Below are 19,530 nucleotides of genomic sequence, written 5' to 3'. Positions count from 1 at the left end.
AAATAATAGTAAAATAATTCATGAAAACATCACAAAATGAATCGGTTTCCAAGTAGATCAGGATACCCTCCTAATATTGCACACGCATTTCTCACACGGTAATCTGCACTATATTTTTTGCACTGTATTTTACAGAAAAGGTTTAACTTTAGTGATGACGGTCAACACATTTGTCTTTAAACAGCTCTTTGTTCTACTGTGCAGGCATAGAATGGGAAAAAGGAAAGCTACATCTCACTGCAAGTAGAACATCGTAGACCTTAAGACATTCCAGAGATGTTTGATTTAAAATATTGATATGTAGCATATTTCTGTGTAAAATAAACACTCTTTTCCAAGTAGCAGAAATTTCTAAGACCTGACACTTGTTGTAAACAGATAAAATGTAGTCAATGCTTTCAGAAATGAGGAGGAGGACGTAAACTAAACCAGTAGTGAAGGCTCAGCATGACACAGTGACATGTTAAGCATCAGATGTAAGAAACTCTACTGCTTACATTTCCAGTTGACTGTTTTGATTTTACAGCCGCATCCCTTCTGTCTCCTTTTCCTTTCTATTCCTTGCTGTACCACATTCAGCATCTAAACCGGAGGTGTTTCAGGGAGAACCACCTCAGATCTGTCTGTTCCAAACCTGCTCAAACCGAAGTCAATGGTGCAAACTCTCTGACTTCAGAACTGCCAGCGCCTTGTAACCCATCAATGGAGTACCAAGGGCATATGTTTCACTTCTTTTCGTAATTCAGGAGCTCTCTAGCATGATAGCAGACAGCATTATCACTGTCATGGAGCAACTGGCACAGGGAGGCACTTATGTGACGTTTAAAACTTATCTTTGGTAAACACACACAAATTTGTAACTAATGTTTTACTTCCTGATCATAAGACAAATCTTCATTTGCTACCAGTGTGCGAGTAACGAAGCTTACACAGGACATTGCTAGTATAAAACATTTTTTTCAAATGCCACTGCCAAGGATTTGTTTATTAGTTCATTTAAAAACAACATGGTCCTGGGCTTTTTTTTTTTTTTCTTTTTTTTTTCCTGACTCCTTTCATTATGCATTGAAGCATCTCTGATCAATAATAAATTAGCAATAAAAAGCAAGCCCTATGTGCTCAATTTTCACCTTCTTTCTCGTTCTATTACCTTGTTGTTCAGGACTACTATAATCAGAATAGTTGTATCTCTTTCATTATCTGTGAGTCAGATCCTGGGGTTCAACACTGCACTACTTCAGCGGCCAAATCTCTCGCTCGGGTCAGCGGAAATTTTGGATTCACAAAAAGGCTGATTCTGCTCTTGGTGGAGATGTTTCCTGCTAACCCCTGCTGATGAGCACTCTGGTGAGGGGAGGGACCTCATGTCTCTGGTGGGAGTCGAGAGTGATCAGATGTGAGCCTACAAGGAGGAGCTCAGTCCACCGAGAGGCAGACCATCAATGCGTATTTCCAAAAGGTGCTGCAAATAAATGTTGTTGGAACTGCATGGGTATTATTGGTGGATGCTTTAGTTTAATGTGCCCAGAACACTGGCATTTCTAGAATTAGGCATTTCTACTGACAGGCATCTCAGTAGAAGGCTTAAGTTTTCATTTCCACTATTTAAATTTTGCTTAAGAATTTATTAGAACCCAGACCTTAGTGCATTTTGTCTTATAAAATTAGAATAATTTATATCCTTCTCTTTTCATCCAAAAGAAAAGTACAGCCCAAACACACATGGGGGTATAAATACATCATGAATAACAATAACCATTTTACTCATTTTATGATCTGCTTAAAGGTGTTTGAGACATCGACCAACCAAACAACTTTGGCAACTTGCACAAAAATATGTCCTGAAATCAAAAGTGATGATAGAACTTGGTTTAATGAGGCGTTTATTACGGAGAGAACTGGAAAGAGAGAGGGGTCTAAGTGCTGAGGAGGTTACCGTGTTCCTAAACCATGCCGCTTTGCATTGGTATGTGAAATGGGTATGGCTGGTAGATGATAGGCGGTTGTCCATGAGCAATGTAGTAATTGCTGAAGTTTCTGTCACTGATATATGGAGCAGGCTGATAATAGCATGTTACATTAGCTGCATTTGGGATGATATTTTGTTCTCCCAGCACTTTTAAAGCCAGAATTGTAATCATATTCAGAGTTTGTCTTCGTTCGTGTCCCATGAGACAGACTGTGCTCTCATTTACAACTCCACGCAGAGTCATCAAGTAGTCATACTTGCTTTTTTCTTCCCCAATGAAGTGGTTGCGCAGATATGACTCAATTTTCCTTTGCTGCTCAGCAACATCTGGAAAATCAATGAAGAATCTGGAGCACATGTAACGTTCCAGAGATTTAATTTCAGCCTCATCTGCTGGCTTGAAGTCACGAACCAGGAGATTGCTGTACTTCAGAAGGCCGCCTCCTCTGATCTCCTCAGGGTTCCTCGTGGAGATCAGCTTGTACTTTAAATGGTCCATTGCTTCATTGAAGTCTCCATACATACTCTCTGCAATAACAGTGGGGTGAGAGTCCTCTGCTAGTTTGCAGTCTGTTTCTCTGTAAACATTTAGTATGGAGTCCAGAATGATTTGGAAGGAGTCCACGCTGAACTCGAACTGCCGTCTGAGCGAGTTGACAAACTTTAACTCTACATTCTTGCCGCTGTTGTTTGACAGCGAGATGAGACTCCAGCGGTCGTGGTCGGTAGAGACTTTGACCATTTTCTGCACGTAGGCATCTTTCATGGTCTGGGCAGTGATTTTTTCCTTATTCACACATTTCGGCAAGAAGTCCAATAGGCAATTAAGAACTGCTTCCTTAACAACCTGGAACTCGAGCTCACTTGGAAGTTCCACCCCAAAAATGATATCTAGGTCCTTATAACTAGTTCCATTCTGCTTCACTAGGATGTGGCTAGCTGTTGAACCATTCAGGCGGATATCTCGAACAGTGATTTGCTTCTCGATGAGCTGTTCTTTCACCACACGAATTATATCCTTGGGTTTTACTTCCAGTGTTGGAAAATTCCCTCTCCCGTGAATAGGTATTACCTCCGCTAAGACTTGATCCAAGATTTTAATCTGATCCCAGGTGAGACTACTGAATCTGTGGTCTAAGTCCTCGGTCATTGTGATATCAGTTGGCTAACTACGGAGAAACAGAAATTAAAAGAAAAATGTTAGAATTTGCTCAAATAAAGATGGCCTGACATTTCACTGTTATGAGAAACATATCTTACTTCCTTGGTGCAGTGATAAAGCAGTTAATTTTACACTGAGACACAATCCGAATTAACTGTCTGACTCAACCACCGCACTTCTCGCAGGCTTTTAATTGAATTTTAATGTAGTCAGGTTTTAATCCTGCTGAGAAACCATTGTTATTGTATAATCCGTGACTCAAAGTCAGTGCAGTAAACCATACAGATTTAAAACTACATTTGAAACTACTCAAAGGTTAACAACATGGAATACTTGGTAGTTACAAAGAAACTGCAAACAAATTTCACTGAGCTAAAATCAACAAAAGGAGCAAACTTGATTCTTGTCCTGTCTAGACATCTCCTTTTATTTTCAGTGATTTGCACAATGAAAATACTGAAAGACTAAGTAGCTTTTTGAAAAAGCACAAATAATGCAACCCACTCGTTGTTTACCTAGCCATATGCCTTGAGTGTACTTTGGTTTCTGTGGGTAATCTGTATGCAAGCATCCTTCAACACCATTCCAGTTTACGAACTGGATATCCAATAACTGTGCAGCTATTTCCACTATATTTCTGAAGCAAAATCTTTCTCTTCTATCCCATTAACCATCTGATAGCAAGGATCCAATGCTGCAAGTTCGTGTTTGCAGAACTGTCAAGAAAATCCCTTCCAGTCTGCACTGATACCCTAAAACCTCTCAAGAAAGCATGCAAAGAAGCCCTTGCAGAGATATTGGGATAAAACTCCAGCTCTGGAATGCCTCAGGTTAAAATTTTCTCATCTTCATATCATCTTATTAAGCAAGCAGATAGAGCTTAGTATAGATTATTTACTTACATTTTATAATGAGCAAACAAATGCTGCAAGCCCCAGAATATTGTTTTTTAAATGATTCTAATTGATCATATGGAAACTTTATTTTAATTAAATTTGTGTAATGGGAATTTAAAAGCTTTAAGTTTTTAATTTGATTTATGTATGCTGAGAATACAAACACAATCATGCAATTATATAATTAGGCGTGATTACAGTGAGGAAGAAGTGCTTTTAACGAACGCCCAAAAAGGAAAATATTGCCGAGCATTAGGTGTCTAACACACACCAAAAGACGCCTGTCCTAATCTTACTGCCTCCTGATGCTGATGTCAGCACTGCAGAATGAAAACTGCTCCGAGGGCTCTTTGAACTTCCCAACTCCATGGGCATTGTTCCCTGCTTCTAGCTAAGCTTCCACGCTTCTTTTGGGGCAGTTTGCTCAGGTGGTGAATCAAAATGTTTTAGTGCTGAACCGATTATATGATTTTTCAATGCTCTTTCATAAATCACGTGCCAACTCAGGGGTAGATACTGTGATTTCCTGCCACCTCCTCAGTCAGCCTCCGTGCGGGGCTGCTGCGACTCAGCGTGCTCAGCCTGCAGCTGGGTTTGCTGCTCTGCACAACAGGTGAAGCAATAGAAAACTTAGGGAGGCAGCGGGACCTTTCTTCACTGCTCAAAAGAGAAAAAAATCTTCAGTTCACACAGCTATTTGGGGCGTTTATCAGCCATTGGTAACTCGTGGTTTTCACGTGTGATCTGAAACGGCTCCATGGTTCACAAGCCACGTGAAAGAAGTGATTTTCAGGTACCTGACAACACTGCAAATGAACTACCGAAGCACGGAGAAACGCTGCAGCTGACAGATGGCTAAAACATATTTTTTTAGCTAAAGCTCAAGAATAACAAAGAAAGTAAAATCACACTAAGTAATAACACAACTGAAAAGGGTACAGTGTTAGTTAGTAGTGACTCTCCATGTACGTGGTCATATATTTCCTGCCTTCAGATTCCACGTACTGTACTGCAGTAACCTCAAGTCATTTGTGGACTGATAAATGGCTTGGGAACAATCCTGAGCCACATCTCACATACTTCTGGTATTGTTTCAGCTCTAAAGAAAGCTAATGAAGAACATACGTAATTTGAAGCACCTTTCTGGCCTCGTTAGAAAGAACAGAACCGACCATATGGTTGATGTTAAACACATGGCTTAAAAGTTTGCTAAATCAGGACTGTTTATTTATTGCTAAATAATAGGAGTTTAATTGCCACTGAATTGTAGGTGTGAAGGTCTTGGATCAAATCCTACAATTCTGGCACAGCTGTGTTGCTCCTGACATTGTTGATGTATTAACTCCATATACACAACACAGAAATATATACATAGATTTGTTTCCATACAAACTTTCCTGCAGGCATTTAGAAATACGGCATTAGAACTGAAAGGGAGAGAAATTGCCATCCACCACAGTATCTATCTACTTTACACGACATGTTTACTCCTTCATTACCATCAGCTATTTCTTATTATGATTGCACGCTTGCTCCTTTATTACCGCAAACAATTATTATGGAAAACTTCTATCCATCTTTCATAGCCCTTATGACATCCCAGTGCATTTTTATCATGTTTTTTATCATCAAAAATAGCTGTTGCAGAAAGACACTGTGAATTTGTGAAGCAGTACAACTGTGGGTGAGTGAGGAGGTTGGGAGGAGAGGCTTTTGCATAAACTCTCTTGCTGCCAAGTTTGTCGTCTGTGGTATTGACAAGTCAGGTTATGGTAGAACAGCTCTAATGATCCAGCAAACTGACCGCTGTCAGCACTGCTGCGTAAGCTGTACTGTTATGTTGTGGGACTTGCCTGATACTGCAGCACTTTGAAAGAGCTTTTCAAGAGTGATGCTGTGACATGAAGTAACAGGCTTTGAGAAGGGAATGTTCAATCCCCTCTTTAGCAGAGGAACCCACCTGAAACACCTTTTGAATGTTGGAAGATGGAATTCCTAGGTAAGCTTAGAAAGCCATTCAAATCCATTCTTTTTTCTCTCTCTCTTTTTTTTTTTTTTTTTACACATTATCAATTATTTTCAGTTTCATTGCAATATGCTAAGATTTTAAAATGGAAAGAAAAGGTAATGTCATCAGGTATTTCTTTTGCATTGAAGGGAAAGCAGATAACTTCTGTTCCTTCATTAAGAGTAGCACTTCAAAATTTTATGCCTCTCAAGTGATTTCGGGAGAATCTGGTGATGCCCTGTGAGTTCAAAGCCTTGACATGAATGTCTGAGAAATTTCTTATGACAAATACCAAGAATTCTGTGCTGAAATGATGCCTTCAGTTTTAACAAGTAAGGAAAATGTCCTTGGAAAAAAAAACAAAAAATAGTATTAAGGCATCAAGAATATAATTAATTTACATATAGATGTAGATAAGTGTTTTGTTTTGTTTTGTGTTAAAATTTATCAATTTTCTTTCAGTTTGTAACCCAGTACATAACTCTGCACCTTCTTAGAAGGACTTTCTCTTGTTCTTTTCCTTAATCTTGTTAGGCAACGAGAACAATTTCCAGGCAATTTTATAGTCATTAGGAACCTTGTTTCTTAAGCAGTGGCAAATTTATTTACCGAGGTGTTCAGGATAATGTCAGGAGTTATTAATGCAAGTAGGCCTCAGTGACAATAAATCAGCAGTAGTCCTGAGGCTATAATTAGTCACAGTGCTGTGCAAAACGGGACATCACGGGATGAAGGGAAGGCAGCTCCCTGCAAGTGCCCCGTGTATGGACGAGGCTGAAGGCGAAGGAGCTCTGGGTTCATGGGAAAAGGGGCTGAATGGTGGCTTCCTTCTCAGCACCGCGCTGGGATTGCACACACACATGCTAAAAGCATTTCATACACTTTACATTTGATGTTTTCCTAGCTTAAAGTCCATACATGGACACATGGAAGGCTGCAGAAACTCTTGTGCTGTGGCAGTGAAAAGAACAAATAGCCTTTGAAATTGGTGGTTGTTTTTTTTTTCCCCCTACATTTTATCAGTATTTGGAACTTATTGAAACTCTCTCCTAAAGATTTTTTCACTTTTTTGTTTATGGGATTTAAAATGTTACTATGTGCTGCAGTGGCCCCTAATCATGCCTGATTTAAGATCTTTGCCAGATAAAGGGATGAGGAAAAATAGTTTTCCGGGTGTTTACTTATACTGACTAGAGAAGCACAGAATAAAAAGAATCATACCTAGTCATGTGTTGTGATATATTAATCTTATTATAAGGTTAGAAGAATATGACCCTGATTCAAGTTCCAGTTTGTCCTCAAATTGTCACTGATGAAGTGGTTGCAATGTGGAAAAATGTTTGGGTGGTGGGAGATCATTAAACACATTTTTGTTAGCGAAACATTGAAATCAGGGTCTCTAACGTTCTTTAGCAGGGTTTGGACCAAACAACTGTGAGTTTGGTTTTACAACAATAAAAGATTTAATTAACCAATTCTTAACATAATGCCATATACTAGCTTCATCAGAAAAAAAAAAAAAAAAAAAAAAAAAAGAAAGAAAAAAGAGTGGATCTGGCTTTACAACTGAATCAAGAGAATCTGCCAGGCTAATGACAGCTTTAATGTTCCACACAGCTTTCATGGAAACAGATACTTACAGTCTAGAGGACAGTCTCATCAAATTTAGCTCATATTTTACCAATAAACCATTTAAGATTCTTTTTTTTTATATACTCTACAATGTTGCTTCAGCGTATTTTCAAAGGCTTTGCAATGTATTGGCACTGTCAAGCAGAATACATCTGAAATAGTTTTTGTGCAGCTGTGTTAGCTCTGGTCTCTTGCCTTTGCTTTTATCTACTACCCAATTTGTCTATTTTACAACAATTATATGGAATACTTTAATGCTCCAATTGCCTTTACCTTTGTCTGCACCTGAAATCAGTTGCTAGGGGACCTTTTAGAGCTCAAGTAAAGCGTCTTGCAGCTGCTGTAGGAGCCCTGCGTTCTACCATTTGGGGATTTACCCTAGAGCTGCTCCAAGTAGGTATTGCAATTTTCCCCCTAAAGCTCCGTATTGCTTTTGCTACATACACATTAGACGCACCACAGCTGATTTCTGTGTTGTCTTGTTAAAGTTTTATGTTAATTCAAAGATACATTTCTCCCCTAAGCTGGACACTTTCAAGTGTTTTGCATACTCGCTGACTTAAGGACTGCAGCTGGCTTTAGCTCTGAAGGCAAGAATGTTGAATGTGGATTGAGTCCTGGTTATAATTTAAATGCATGTGAGAGAAGCATCTGGGGCACCCTAAATGGGAACATATTTAAACTCGATTGACAATGTTTTTCATGAGTTTTTCCTTCCATTACTGTTAATGCATGCAGTGAAGATACTGTTTATTTATCCTGTTATTGTGAGATAACGCATGATTTGCCATAAGTTTTCAGTACAGTTACCATTTAGTTACCCTGAAATAACAAATAATAACTCAAAGCCATATGCTCTTCTCTGATGAGATAAGGCTGGATGGTGTGCAAAACAGGCTTCAACAGAGAGTGGTTTGCTTGGACCGTGCCACAGAACATCACCTTCAAGGGCAAAACAAGCATGTAGAAGAGAAGCAGAGACGTTATGAACTAAAATGTTTCCTACCTTTTCTCCAACCCAACCCAAGGAACAAGGAAAAACAACACAGTTGTGTACCAGCCTGCATCATCTCTCCTCCCAGACTGAATGGATTTGCAGAACAGTATAGCACAAGGGCAGCCATACTCTCCTATAGCACAAAGCTGGGAAAAGGAACTGAGCAGCCTAGACTTCTGCTGAAATGTTGCAGGATATTGGCTCAGTAGCATGGCAGTTCTCAGGAGGGACCAAATAAATAAGGAGTTTACTTTGGGCAACTGATACTAATGCATAATCCATGTTACGTTATCCTGGAGATGGGTTTTTCTTTTGGATGTTGAAGTTTTCCATCATGACTCACAGTACATTCATTATCAGCTGCACGTGGATCTCACAGGGTAGCATTTTCAAGGCCAGCCATGTTGTGCTTTTTTATCACTTCTCACAACATGAGGGTGCTTCTTACATGGCCTTCAGGTTCAGCCTTGTAAAGGGCATGGCATGAGGTATGGTCAATCTTCTATTTGTGCTAACCTTGTAATAACTTAAACAAAATAGCTGTGATATGCAATCTTTAGACTACTTTGGGCTCTGGTCATCACTGAGAAGTTACATCTTCAGGTAAATACTATTTGTACTACCGAATGAATGCTGTGGACTAATTTGTGAATAATATGTCCAGAGAAAATGCAAAATCCCATGGACTTACCGTGGCAGGACAATTAGCAAGCACGTATCCCAGCAGTTTAATAGGATGAGTCACTGGATCCTTTGGTAAAAATACGAATTGTCATCTTGTCACTGATAAAAACGTGAACCTCCCAGGGAAAGCTGCAGGGAAAAAAAAAAGCACAAAAACAATAACATCCTTTTTGAGATAAATGTTAACTACCAGTCACCTGCTGTACATAATAAATCATGCATTATGACTTGGCAGTCCCGCAGTCATAACAAGAGCCTTTTAAGTCAGAAATGATAAGGTAAAAGCAGTGGCAAGGCACAGAAGTGCTCATAAAGACTCTGGGTTTCAGGTCATACTTAATCCTCTGCAAGGATGTTAACAACTTGCTATTTTCTCTAAGGGATTTAAAATAAGAAGTTAATATTATTAATAGACATGCAAATTAGCAAGGACAGAGGGGAATTATACAAAAAATTAGAACTAGTAACAACTCAGCAAAATTGAATATTATAAATTGTGAAATGGTTTCTTATGCCTCCTAAAAATATGTACAGATGACAGGAAGGGCTATTTCTTGGCAGACTAGGTTGGCGGTTCATTTACAGTAAGCCCAGGATTCAGCCTGTTGCTGGAATTTCCATGCACCAAATGGCCCTTTGACAAGCTAAGCAGGAACTGTAAAAAAATCAGGCGCTTCTGATTATACAGGCACTACTGAGTATTTCTTCTCTCAAGGATATGCTGGCAGCCTGGCAGTCTTGGTAGGCTTTCCTTCAAAGACCCTCCTTCCAGTGCCCCATCCCACTAAGTCCTGACACCTACAGAAGGCTTTAAAGCATCCCGAGGAGCACCCTGTCTGGTGTATGACTTGATGTAGATGTGAACTTACTCCCTGCTGCAGAGTTGTGCTCCACAATCTCGTCTTTTAGGCCAAAGTATTTATACTACTGAGTAAATACAATTGTGAAAGTATGACTTGAGCGTAAATATAAGCACAATCTGTGAGAAAAGCTGAAATAATAGCCCTGTATGGTATGGACCATCATATTAATTTAATTAAGAATATTATGGTTTTGGTTTTGTTTTTCTGCCATGCTACAGCAGTCATGTCATTGTCACTGAATATGTTTTTGCTGCTGCCAAAAGCCCAATAGTTGGTTTCCTCACGCTGTTCTTGCTGTGGCAGGACCTCAGCAGCTCTCAGCTGCTTTCCAGCTCACGATGGGCTGCTGATTGAATGAATGGATGTTCCCTGACTTGCTCCCCAAATCTGTGCGGTGATGGCTCCTGTTTGCAGCTGGGAACCCAGGGTTTAGGCCAGCAAGGGCTGAGGTTGGGCTGCGAGGGAGAAGGCAGTCATTTCTTCAGTGCAAGGAAAAGCTTCCCGGCTGCTCAGCTAAAAGAGTCCCAGCATGCAGAGTCTGGCCTTCTGGAGGGAGAGTCAGACAAATATATAGGCAGTTACTTTAAAAAAATACATCATTTGGTCTTTTTTAACAATGAACTACTGTTATTTCCTTCTGTGTGAGGGCGGAAGGTTTAATGGATATATGATAACCATTAACGGATATATCATCATGATAGAATAGATTAACACTAGAGTAGAATTAATGGCTTCCCTGGTGATATTTAGGGGAAGGAAAGAGGGACCTTTGTATTTTTTTGTGTGTGAACACCCATTATTATATAATATGTTCATAAAAGCAGCAGCTGAGATTGATGAAGTGCTTTGGCTGTTGGGACTTTATTCTCAATGGCTGCCTTTTATTGACTCAGTCATTACAGGAAGAAGTGTATCAGTTTATTGCTCCCTGCTCGTGGCTTCCAGGATTTTTTCTTCCTGGAGTAAAAATAAAAATAAAAATGACTACGTCAACAATCACATTTTATCTCAAAGATAATATCCTTCTGTTCTTGAATTCCAAATGTGAGTTGTGATGATGCGCACTGACAAACTCGTTTCAAAGCCTCTTACCCTCGTGGTTGTGTGCACAATGAGCAAGGCACACGATGCCAGCACACGACTGCCCCTGGGCTTCCCCTCAGCACTGCTTGGGAGCCCAGTCCCAGCCAGCTGCTGCCTCTGGGTGCTGTCCTGCCCCCAAACCCCCTGGGTGCCCGCATCCCCCCTGGGTTTCAGCGCCTGTGCGGGTTGCTTGGGCACTCTCAGCTCTCCCCCCTTCCCCATGCAGTGCACGATTGCTCTCCGCAGCTCTCCAGACTAATACCAAAACCTATTTACTCGCTCGAGATACCAGTGACTCAACCTGAAGCTCACTTACCAAAAACTCTATTATTATGACTAAACTGCAGCAAAAGCCGGCAAGTTAAGGAACAAAACAACCCTCCTTTGCCATCTACCAGCCATCTTCACAGTGGTCTCTCCTCATCAAATGCCAGAGGAGGAAGGATGAGCTGTGCAGGGTGCCACAGGCTGCTTTCTGAAGATGGAGGGCATCTCGAAATCAAGGCTGTCCCCAGAAACAATCCGGAGGCTTCCTCCCCTCTTCTACACCAAAAGAGACCCAGCGAGGTACAGCAGTGGCAGTGCAGCCCAGGAACCTCCCTGGTGGGATGGTCCCAGTCAGGAAAGCATCAGAGGAACCCACCAGGCTTGTGGTTGTGTCCCTTTGAGGTGGCTCCAACACAACATGCACGAAAGGTTGTATGGATTTCTTCTTTTATTGAACATCCCAAAAAGTGCTGCGCCTTGCTGGAAGGTGTACTTAGTCGATTCAATCAATGAAACGCATTTTTTTTTTTTTTTTTCTGAATCAGTACTGAGCCACTGACGTACGGAGGCTGGATTTTGATAGTACGTACTGTAGTACAACGCACCTGGAGAGGCTTCCTTGGGGTGAGCCAGCGAGCTGAAGACGAACGGCATCACGTTGCTTAAAGACCTCTCGGTACCACTCCTGCTCTGCTCTGCATATTTCATAAAGTATCTGCTGCTAAGCAGTTACCCTGTCTCACTCCAGAAGCATTTTCATTTTATGGCCGAAGACCTGAACTCCTTGAAGTCTCCGGGCTGATTTGCTAAGCAGCTTAGGATCCCTCAGAATAAAGGCTCTCGGTGACTGCTGTGGTACGTGGTGAGTTTAAGGCGAGCTGGAAGAAACTCCTGTATCCTGGACCGGGTTCTGCTGGCACCCTCCCCTGAATCTGTCTCACATAACTGATAATACGGGGAATCTGGGTCCTATTCCAAGATCACTCTGTCCCCAACTGTTTGGTTTTATTGCTATTTGTGCTTGCAATGGTAATATATAAATATAATTCATGTATTTTTGAATTCATTTCCATACTTGTATTAGAAACTTGTTCTCTGACTACACAGTACAGTAGCGGGATTTCTTTTTAATGCTGTTTTCCCAGGTTTACAAGTTACGTTGTAAAATTGGGGAACATACATGAATTATTTATTAACTTCAAGCACTTGCTGTACAAGAGTTTATTCTTAATGCTGCATCAGTAAGAGCCAACAGTCTCCTAGAAAATAGCTTTTGGTAACTGAAATGTTTTCCAGAGTTCTGTGATAAAGTAAAAGCTGCAAAACTCCATTCAAACTACATCAAGCAAAGGATTAGGGCTGCAGCACCGGCGTCAGGGCACTGCTGCTCTTCCATGGTGAAGGGAGAATGAAATGCCTCTGTTGACACTCGCACTAAAACGCAGCGAGAAGATAAAGCAACGACAAACCAAAGAAAAAGGCTAGAGCCCTGCAGCAAAGATGTGTGTATTCATGACTTTTCCATCACTATCAATAATGCATAATGACCATCATGTGGATGACGACACCACGTTTTGAGACAGACTGAGTCAAGCTTTCTATCACCAAACGTGAAAAAGCATTCGACATGACATTGGATGTCAAAAAGGCAGGACCTGCTAGATAAGCAAAGATCCAGTAGAAAGGGTAATGGAGAAGAAAATCAGCTGATGCTGACATAAATTGACATCTGCTGTGCCAGTTTATAGCGTTTCACGGAAGAAAACAATTTTTTGGTTAATACGTACTGAAAGAAACAGTTTTTTAGAGACACAAAAATATCTTGCTTAGAAAAAAAGACAATGTTAGTTTATCCACTTACACTCCTGCAACGTGAAGAAACCGTGCTCAGTATTATGCTCAAATTTTACAGCTGTCTACGTTATTCCTTTACAGACTGCACTCTAATTCTGCATGGCAGTGGATGGTAGGTAAGTTGCCAATTCCCTGTGGTATCTCAGAGTCTGTACTGGAGCTTCGAGTAACTTTTTGCATAAAGATGATGGCAAAGGGAGAAAGCCAGACTATGACTTACAAAAGACACATACAGATGGATAGGTAGGAAGGTAGGTACGTGGATAGATAGATAGATAAATTGATAGATAATATTTAAATCCCAATGGTACAAATTCAGTTCTCACAGCAGAAATTCCCTTGGTATAAATGGGAGCAGAACTGGCCCAGTACGTGCATTTGGCTTGAGGTAAGGTAAACTCTGAGCTCTCTCCTACTCTTCTCTACGTTTGCACATCATATATGTGCCTTACATCCATAAGGCAAATACTTTCCCCCTATACAGGCGACTAACATGCTACTGGGAATTCAACAAACACTGTTGATAATCTCAGGGTGATCTGCTGTGGGGTAACTCAGCATTAATGCAGGAGGCAAAGCACTGATGGCACGGACGAAACTTGTCCCGGGTCCCACATGCAAGATACCCACAGCCACAGCTCCGGATCATCAGAGCTGAGGACCATGAAGGCTGTGACACCGATCTGGATTAGAAGCATTTCAGAAATAAGGGTAGAATTTCATTCCTTCGAGCAGTGTTAATCAAAGAATTAATTTCCACTGCCAGCCTAAACGCTGTATAATTTACTCTCCAAAATAACTCAACTGAATGTGATTTCAATGTGATCTTTCAAGGAGTTTCTTCCACTTATCTGATTTATAGTGGATTCATAAATTATCGGAGCCTACTGTGTCAGCAGTTACTTCTGAACTTGAGCAGGAGCTGTTTCCACGCTCTGCAGGGCAGGAAGTTAAGTTCAGGTCTTTGCTCACAAGGGTCAGCATTAGACGTCTCTCTTTCTGGCAGCTGAATCATTACAGGTCACATAGTTCTTAATACAGTGCTGTATGTCTGATGCCTAATGAGGCAACAAAACTGAATTTACTGTAAAGTTTTGCCTTTAATGCATAGCTGAGCAGGGATGGCGTGCAAGCAACACTACCACGAGGCCAAAGGTCTGCAGCAACAGCAAATTAGAAGAATTGTTACTGCTCACTTTAAACTCAGCTGTGGGAATGCAAGAAAGCTCAGATATAAAGGAGGAGGAGGAGGAGGTAACAATCCTGGCCCTGCAGCTCTCCCCTGTGCACATCCAGCCCTCATTCCCTGCTCCTGGATGCTGCAGCCACAGCACACAGGAGGACAACAGGGCAGGGGGAGGGGGTTACGTGTCTGAGTGGGACAGACACAAGCCACACCTGGCTCCAAGGAAAACACGAGCAGAAAGTGGGGGAGAGAGTCCCTGCTCCCGATTCACGTTCATTTATTATTCATTTCTTGGCCTTTACCAGTGATCCACATCATTATTCATACCTACCTTGTTGCTTTTTATGGGAGCCATGAAAAAGAACTATTCCTGCTAATGCAGCACAGGGAACACGGCGCGTGTGGCCGTGCAGCCGGCCCTGCTCTTTCTGCCGGAACAACAAAACATGCCTAAAGATTTGCAGCGCCTCACCAGACGCACCAACGAGACGTGCCCGTGGCTCGGAGCAGGCAGCGAGCACTGAGGGTGCATTTCTGTGCCGGGAAGGCAGCACGACAAACCGCTCCTGCCGACCCCAGGCTCCGCACGCCGGCTCGGTTTGGCACAGGGCAGCGATACCCCGTTGGCAGAGCACTTTTGGAGTTCAGCTCGGAGAATCCCAACCAGCGGGACCTTGGCTCTGACCTCCTGCCGGCCGTGACCCCGGAGGCCTGAGGGATGGCACAGGGGGGCTGCAGGGTGCTGGGTGCTGGGTGCCCCCTGCACCTCAGCACCCCACTGAGCATGAGGCTGCTGCTGCTGCCATCCCACCCCAAACTCAACAACTTTACAGGATTCACACCAAACCACCACCACCACCACCACGGCGAGCCCCCCGTAATTCACGAATACATCAAGAAATAATAAAGAAAGAAGCGGATTTACCCCACACGCTCTTACCAAAAGCCGACAAAACTCGCCGTGTCCTCGCTGCCGGCTCTCACCGAGGCCCCACTCCGGGGCTCCGAGCTCCGAGCTCCCAAAGTTTCCCGGCGCCGGTACCGCCCGGAGGAGCCCCCCCGGGTACCCCCCGGTACCCCCCGGTACCCCTCGTTCTCCGGGGCCGTTCTGCCGGGCGGTATCGGGGCTGAAAACCGGGACCGGGACCGGGACTGACCGCGAGGGCTCCCCCCCCACCTCCCGGAGCCGGGTTGGAGCAGGGCCCCGGCGCCGCAGCCGCGCAGCCCTCAGCGGGAGAGGCGCCGCCGAGCCGGGGCCGCTGCTGTCCGCGGCCGCCCTGGTGCTGAAGCGGCCCCGCCCGCCGCCCGCCCCCGCCGGGCCTTGTAGCGTAAACGGGGTGGCCATGGCAACCCGCGTCACGCAGCCCGAGGTGGGGCTGCCTGTCCCCCCCCCCACCTTGTATCTCGTCCTCCTTCCAGCCCTGCCCCTGCCTCCATTCGGGCCTGAGGCGAGGAAGGGCCGAGGAAGGTGGCCGGGGATGTGCTGACCCCACCAGGGCTGCCCCTGGTCCCTTGGCACTCACCCCCCCCCATGCCACGGGGCCCAGGGAAAGGAAAGTCCCATTGCGCGGAGCTCCTGCTGCCTGCTTCTTGGCTTGTACTCCCAGAGCGGTGTCAAAACAAAACTGCCTTGGTTTCGAGATAACTTCCTGCACAAGCTTCGTTCTCTGTGTTTGCAGGAGCGCAAAGAAGACCCAGTTGAGGCCAGCCCCTCGCCTGGTGGTTAGCCGGTAGCTGGGTGCTCACAGAGCAGCCAGGGAATCACACTCAGGGCTGCAGAGTAGAGGGACTGTGGTGATTTAGCCAAACTCGTTCACAAAATCCCCGATGTAAGCACAAGGACCGGCAGGTTGGTCACTTGAAACCCTACCTGCTGGTTAGCTGCAACGAGAACAGCGCCCGGCTCTTGGGAGAGGATCTGACCCCACAGAGGCTTTGCCGGGTTAAGGTCCCTCTCTGCAGACTCCATACGCTCCTCAGCAAGTGCCGTCACCAACTCAGTTCTAGTTTGTTTCTAGTATATTTAGAAAGCCGGTCTTTCCATCTGTAGGCTTCTAAAACCGGATGGAATAAATCACCTCATGGAATCAGCTTATGGCATTTGGGTCTTTTCTTTGTCATTTCTATTCTGCTGTAGTACTAAATACCTTCTATGTGCTGTGCAGCGTCTAAGTTTGCTTTTGCCACTACACATAAGTACAATGAAAGATAATTTACTTTAATGTTCTGAGAAATTCTGCCAAATGGGTAAGCCATGATTATTTTTGAAAAAGTGCAGATTTAGTACTACTGTGACTCATAACAGTGAGCATACCCTGACCAAAAAAAAAAAAAAAGGCTATGTAAGTATTTTAAGCTAATTTTTTTTTTTTTTTATAAGCAAATATATTTAATAACCCGAAAGAGACACATTTTTACTTTAATATACAGCACCCAGATACTTCTAGGCTGGCTCTTGGGTATTACACAAAATCAAGATTTTAGCCTTTTATCTCGAAAGAACTCAGCGCAATGCAATCTGACCCTTGTTAAATATAAAAATCCCCAAACCAGCTGTTATACTTTAGGGCCCTTAAAAACATCTTCAATGTCTCTTTCCTCTTGAGAACAGTTTTACGAATGCAGCGATAAAGTGCTGCTGCAGCAATTACACAGCACTTAGTAATTAAAAAAAAGCTGCTTATGAACCAACTTCATTTTATGCCATAAACGCCAAGCACTCCGCATTAGTTTATATTCCTGGCTGTCAAACTGTAGAAACAAATCAGGGATGAGATTTTCATAACTTGCAAGCCCTCGTAAACACAAAACGCAAAACAATTCTCAGCTCCAACAATTTCATTTCCCGGCACGCCGTCTCCCAGCCCATCCAGCCAGGAGCCCCCAGGCAGCGAGCTGCAGGACAGAGGAACGGGCCACGAGTCACCACGAGGTGCCAGGATGAAGCCCATGGCTGTACCCAACACTTGTATGTAGCTGTTGAGTGATTGATTGGGCAGATTAATTAGTTAATGGCTCTACTGCACTACAAAAACAGTAAGAGCTAAGTATTTCTTCTCCTTTTTTTTTTTTTTTTTTTTTTTTTTCAGTCAATATCACCAGATCATTTCCATCTTACACCATACCTGGGTAAAAGAATAGTGTTTAATACACAGAGAAAAGCTTATGGTCAATGGTTGATGAACCTACTTTGATGTCAGGCAGGGAGAGCTGGATTTTCTTGGAACTGTGCCTTTACCTCTTTGCGCATTTTCGGGGAGGTGGATGTAAATCTGTGCCATCGTGATGTCACCGCGCTCGTATGAATGGCCATAGGCAGTGAGGCCAGAGAAATGATCGCAGAGCTTGCAGCAATATATTTTTCAGCAAGTAGAAAAGTGACAGAAGGTGTTGAATGAAGGAGAAGGCCATCTGCGTGATGAACTCCTGGGTTCAATGAGGTTGATGGAACTCTTGCTGCTGAGTTCAGTGACGCTGGGATTTCACCCGGAGCACTTTGTTTGTTTTGGAAATGAGGATTTTAAAAGTAACATCCAAGGCCAGGTCTCCTCTGCGGATGTGATGTACAAGAAAGGCTCTCTAAAGCCTGGGCTCTTGCTGCCTCCTCCTACTTTGGCCCTAATTCAAGAAAGCACTTAACACATACATAAATACATTTCTCATCAGCAAAGCTTTTCAGCAAACACCTAGTTTAAGGATTTTCTTATCTCTAATTCGTTGCTTAAGAAGTAAGGTATTACTCAATAGGAGTAAAAGTGGGATAATCTAGCAGTAAATCCTTATCATTTATATCATTTATTACCAGAGCTTAGTCATCTTTTGACCAATGACGCACAGCACTGATTTCTTGCTGAATAAAATTTTAGAAGCACAGCCAATTTTTCACAGAGGCTTGGAACCGTGCCCTTTATCTGTTTTTATGAATGCACAGCTCCAAGTCCGTAGCATGCAGTAGAAAACCTAACGCAAGGTCATGATTTGCTAGAATAACAGCACCGAAATCCTCAACTGCAACAGTGGGGTCCAGCCCTACCTTCAAATTTTATCAAATTTCATAGGGATTTTGGTGTGCAGAGCAAGTTCAAACTGTGATAACAATAAAGGCAGTTTCAAAATGATGAAGATTACCCAGCTTGGAATTGTAAAGGTCAGATCCTGATCTACACTTCCCCAATTCTCACGTGTATTTAGGTCTGAGATAGCCTGTGCATTTAGCTCTCCACTCTGCAGCTCAATAGAGGGGAAGAAAATAGTTTTTACCTTTGGAAAATTCCATCACAGTACTACATTTTCACTCCAAAAGTACCGAATTTCATGTCATGAATGATGCATATTCTGTCTCAAAGGGAATCATTTGAGAAAAAAAAATAAAAATCCCTGTGGCCTTAATTTTAAAGTTCTGTTTCTGAGACAACTTGGGGGGTGGGGTGGAGGGTAGGGGGTGGGGAGTGCACTTTCCAGGTTAACTAGGCATTCACTTTGCTTTTGCACACAAAAAAAGAAAGACAACTGCAGGAAATTTTCCTTTCCAGACTGCCAGAGTGAAAGCAGCAGCCTGCACACATGACTGTCAGAGCAGTGCAAGCTCTTCCTCTTGTCACAGGGCGCCTTGCAGCGAGTGCTCGGCCAGATTTCAGGAAGGAATTTATACTGCCCGTGTCTGTTTTTTCAATCCAGTAGCCGTAGCGTGCCAATCAGGACTTACTGAATAAAAGAGGCTTCTTGAGAACTACTTGATGTGCAAATTTCTCTTCGGGGAAGTGGAAGTCTGAGTTTTTATAGCTCCTTCTACCTTTTAGTGAGTTTTATTCTTAAGTAGGAAGAGACTTGTTGTGTTTATTTATTGCATGAGCCTAGAAGTGGCGAATGTTTTCATTCACCCAGAGCAGGTCTCTTTGAAGGCAGAATGCAATTCCTGTTTTCTTCTGC

The 19,530-nt window shown here is 42.9% G+C and overlaps 1 protein-coding gene across 1 annotated transcript; it reads right to left on the bottom strand.

Annotated features, from left to right (window-relative positions):
* Nucleotides 1–104: 104 nt before the first annotated feature.
* TENT5D (terminal nucleotidyltransferase 5D) lies at nt 105–15,742 on the bottom strand. The gene is made up of 3 exons (XM_084535115.1): nt 15,542–15,742; nt 9,356–9,477; nt 105–3,138 (listed from the first exon to the last, which is right to left on the bottom strand). Exon 3 carries the CDS (start codon nt 3,117–3,119, stop codon nt 1,944–1,946), a length of 1,176 nt encoding a protein of 391 aa, XP_084391241.1. The 5' UTR covers nt 3,120–3,138; nt 9,356–9,477; nt 15,542–15,742; the 3' UTR covers nt 105–1,943.
* Between the last annotated feature and the right edge of the window lie 3,788 nt (nt 15,743–19,530).

This window comes from Aythya ferina (genome assembly GCF_964211825.1).
Source record: "Aythya ferina genome assembly, chromosome: 13".
Lineage (NCBI taxonomy): Eukaryota > Metazoa > Chordata > Aves > Anseriformes > Anatidae > Aythya > Aythya ferina.
The sequence above is the reverse complement of the archived record's forward strand: the minus strand, read 5'-3'. Positions and strand labels throughout refer to the sequence as shown.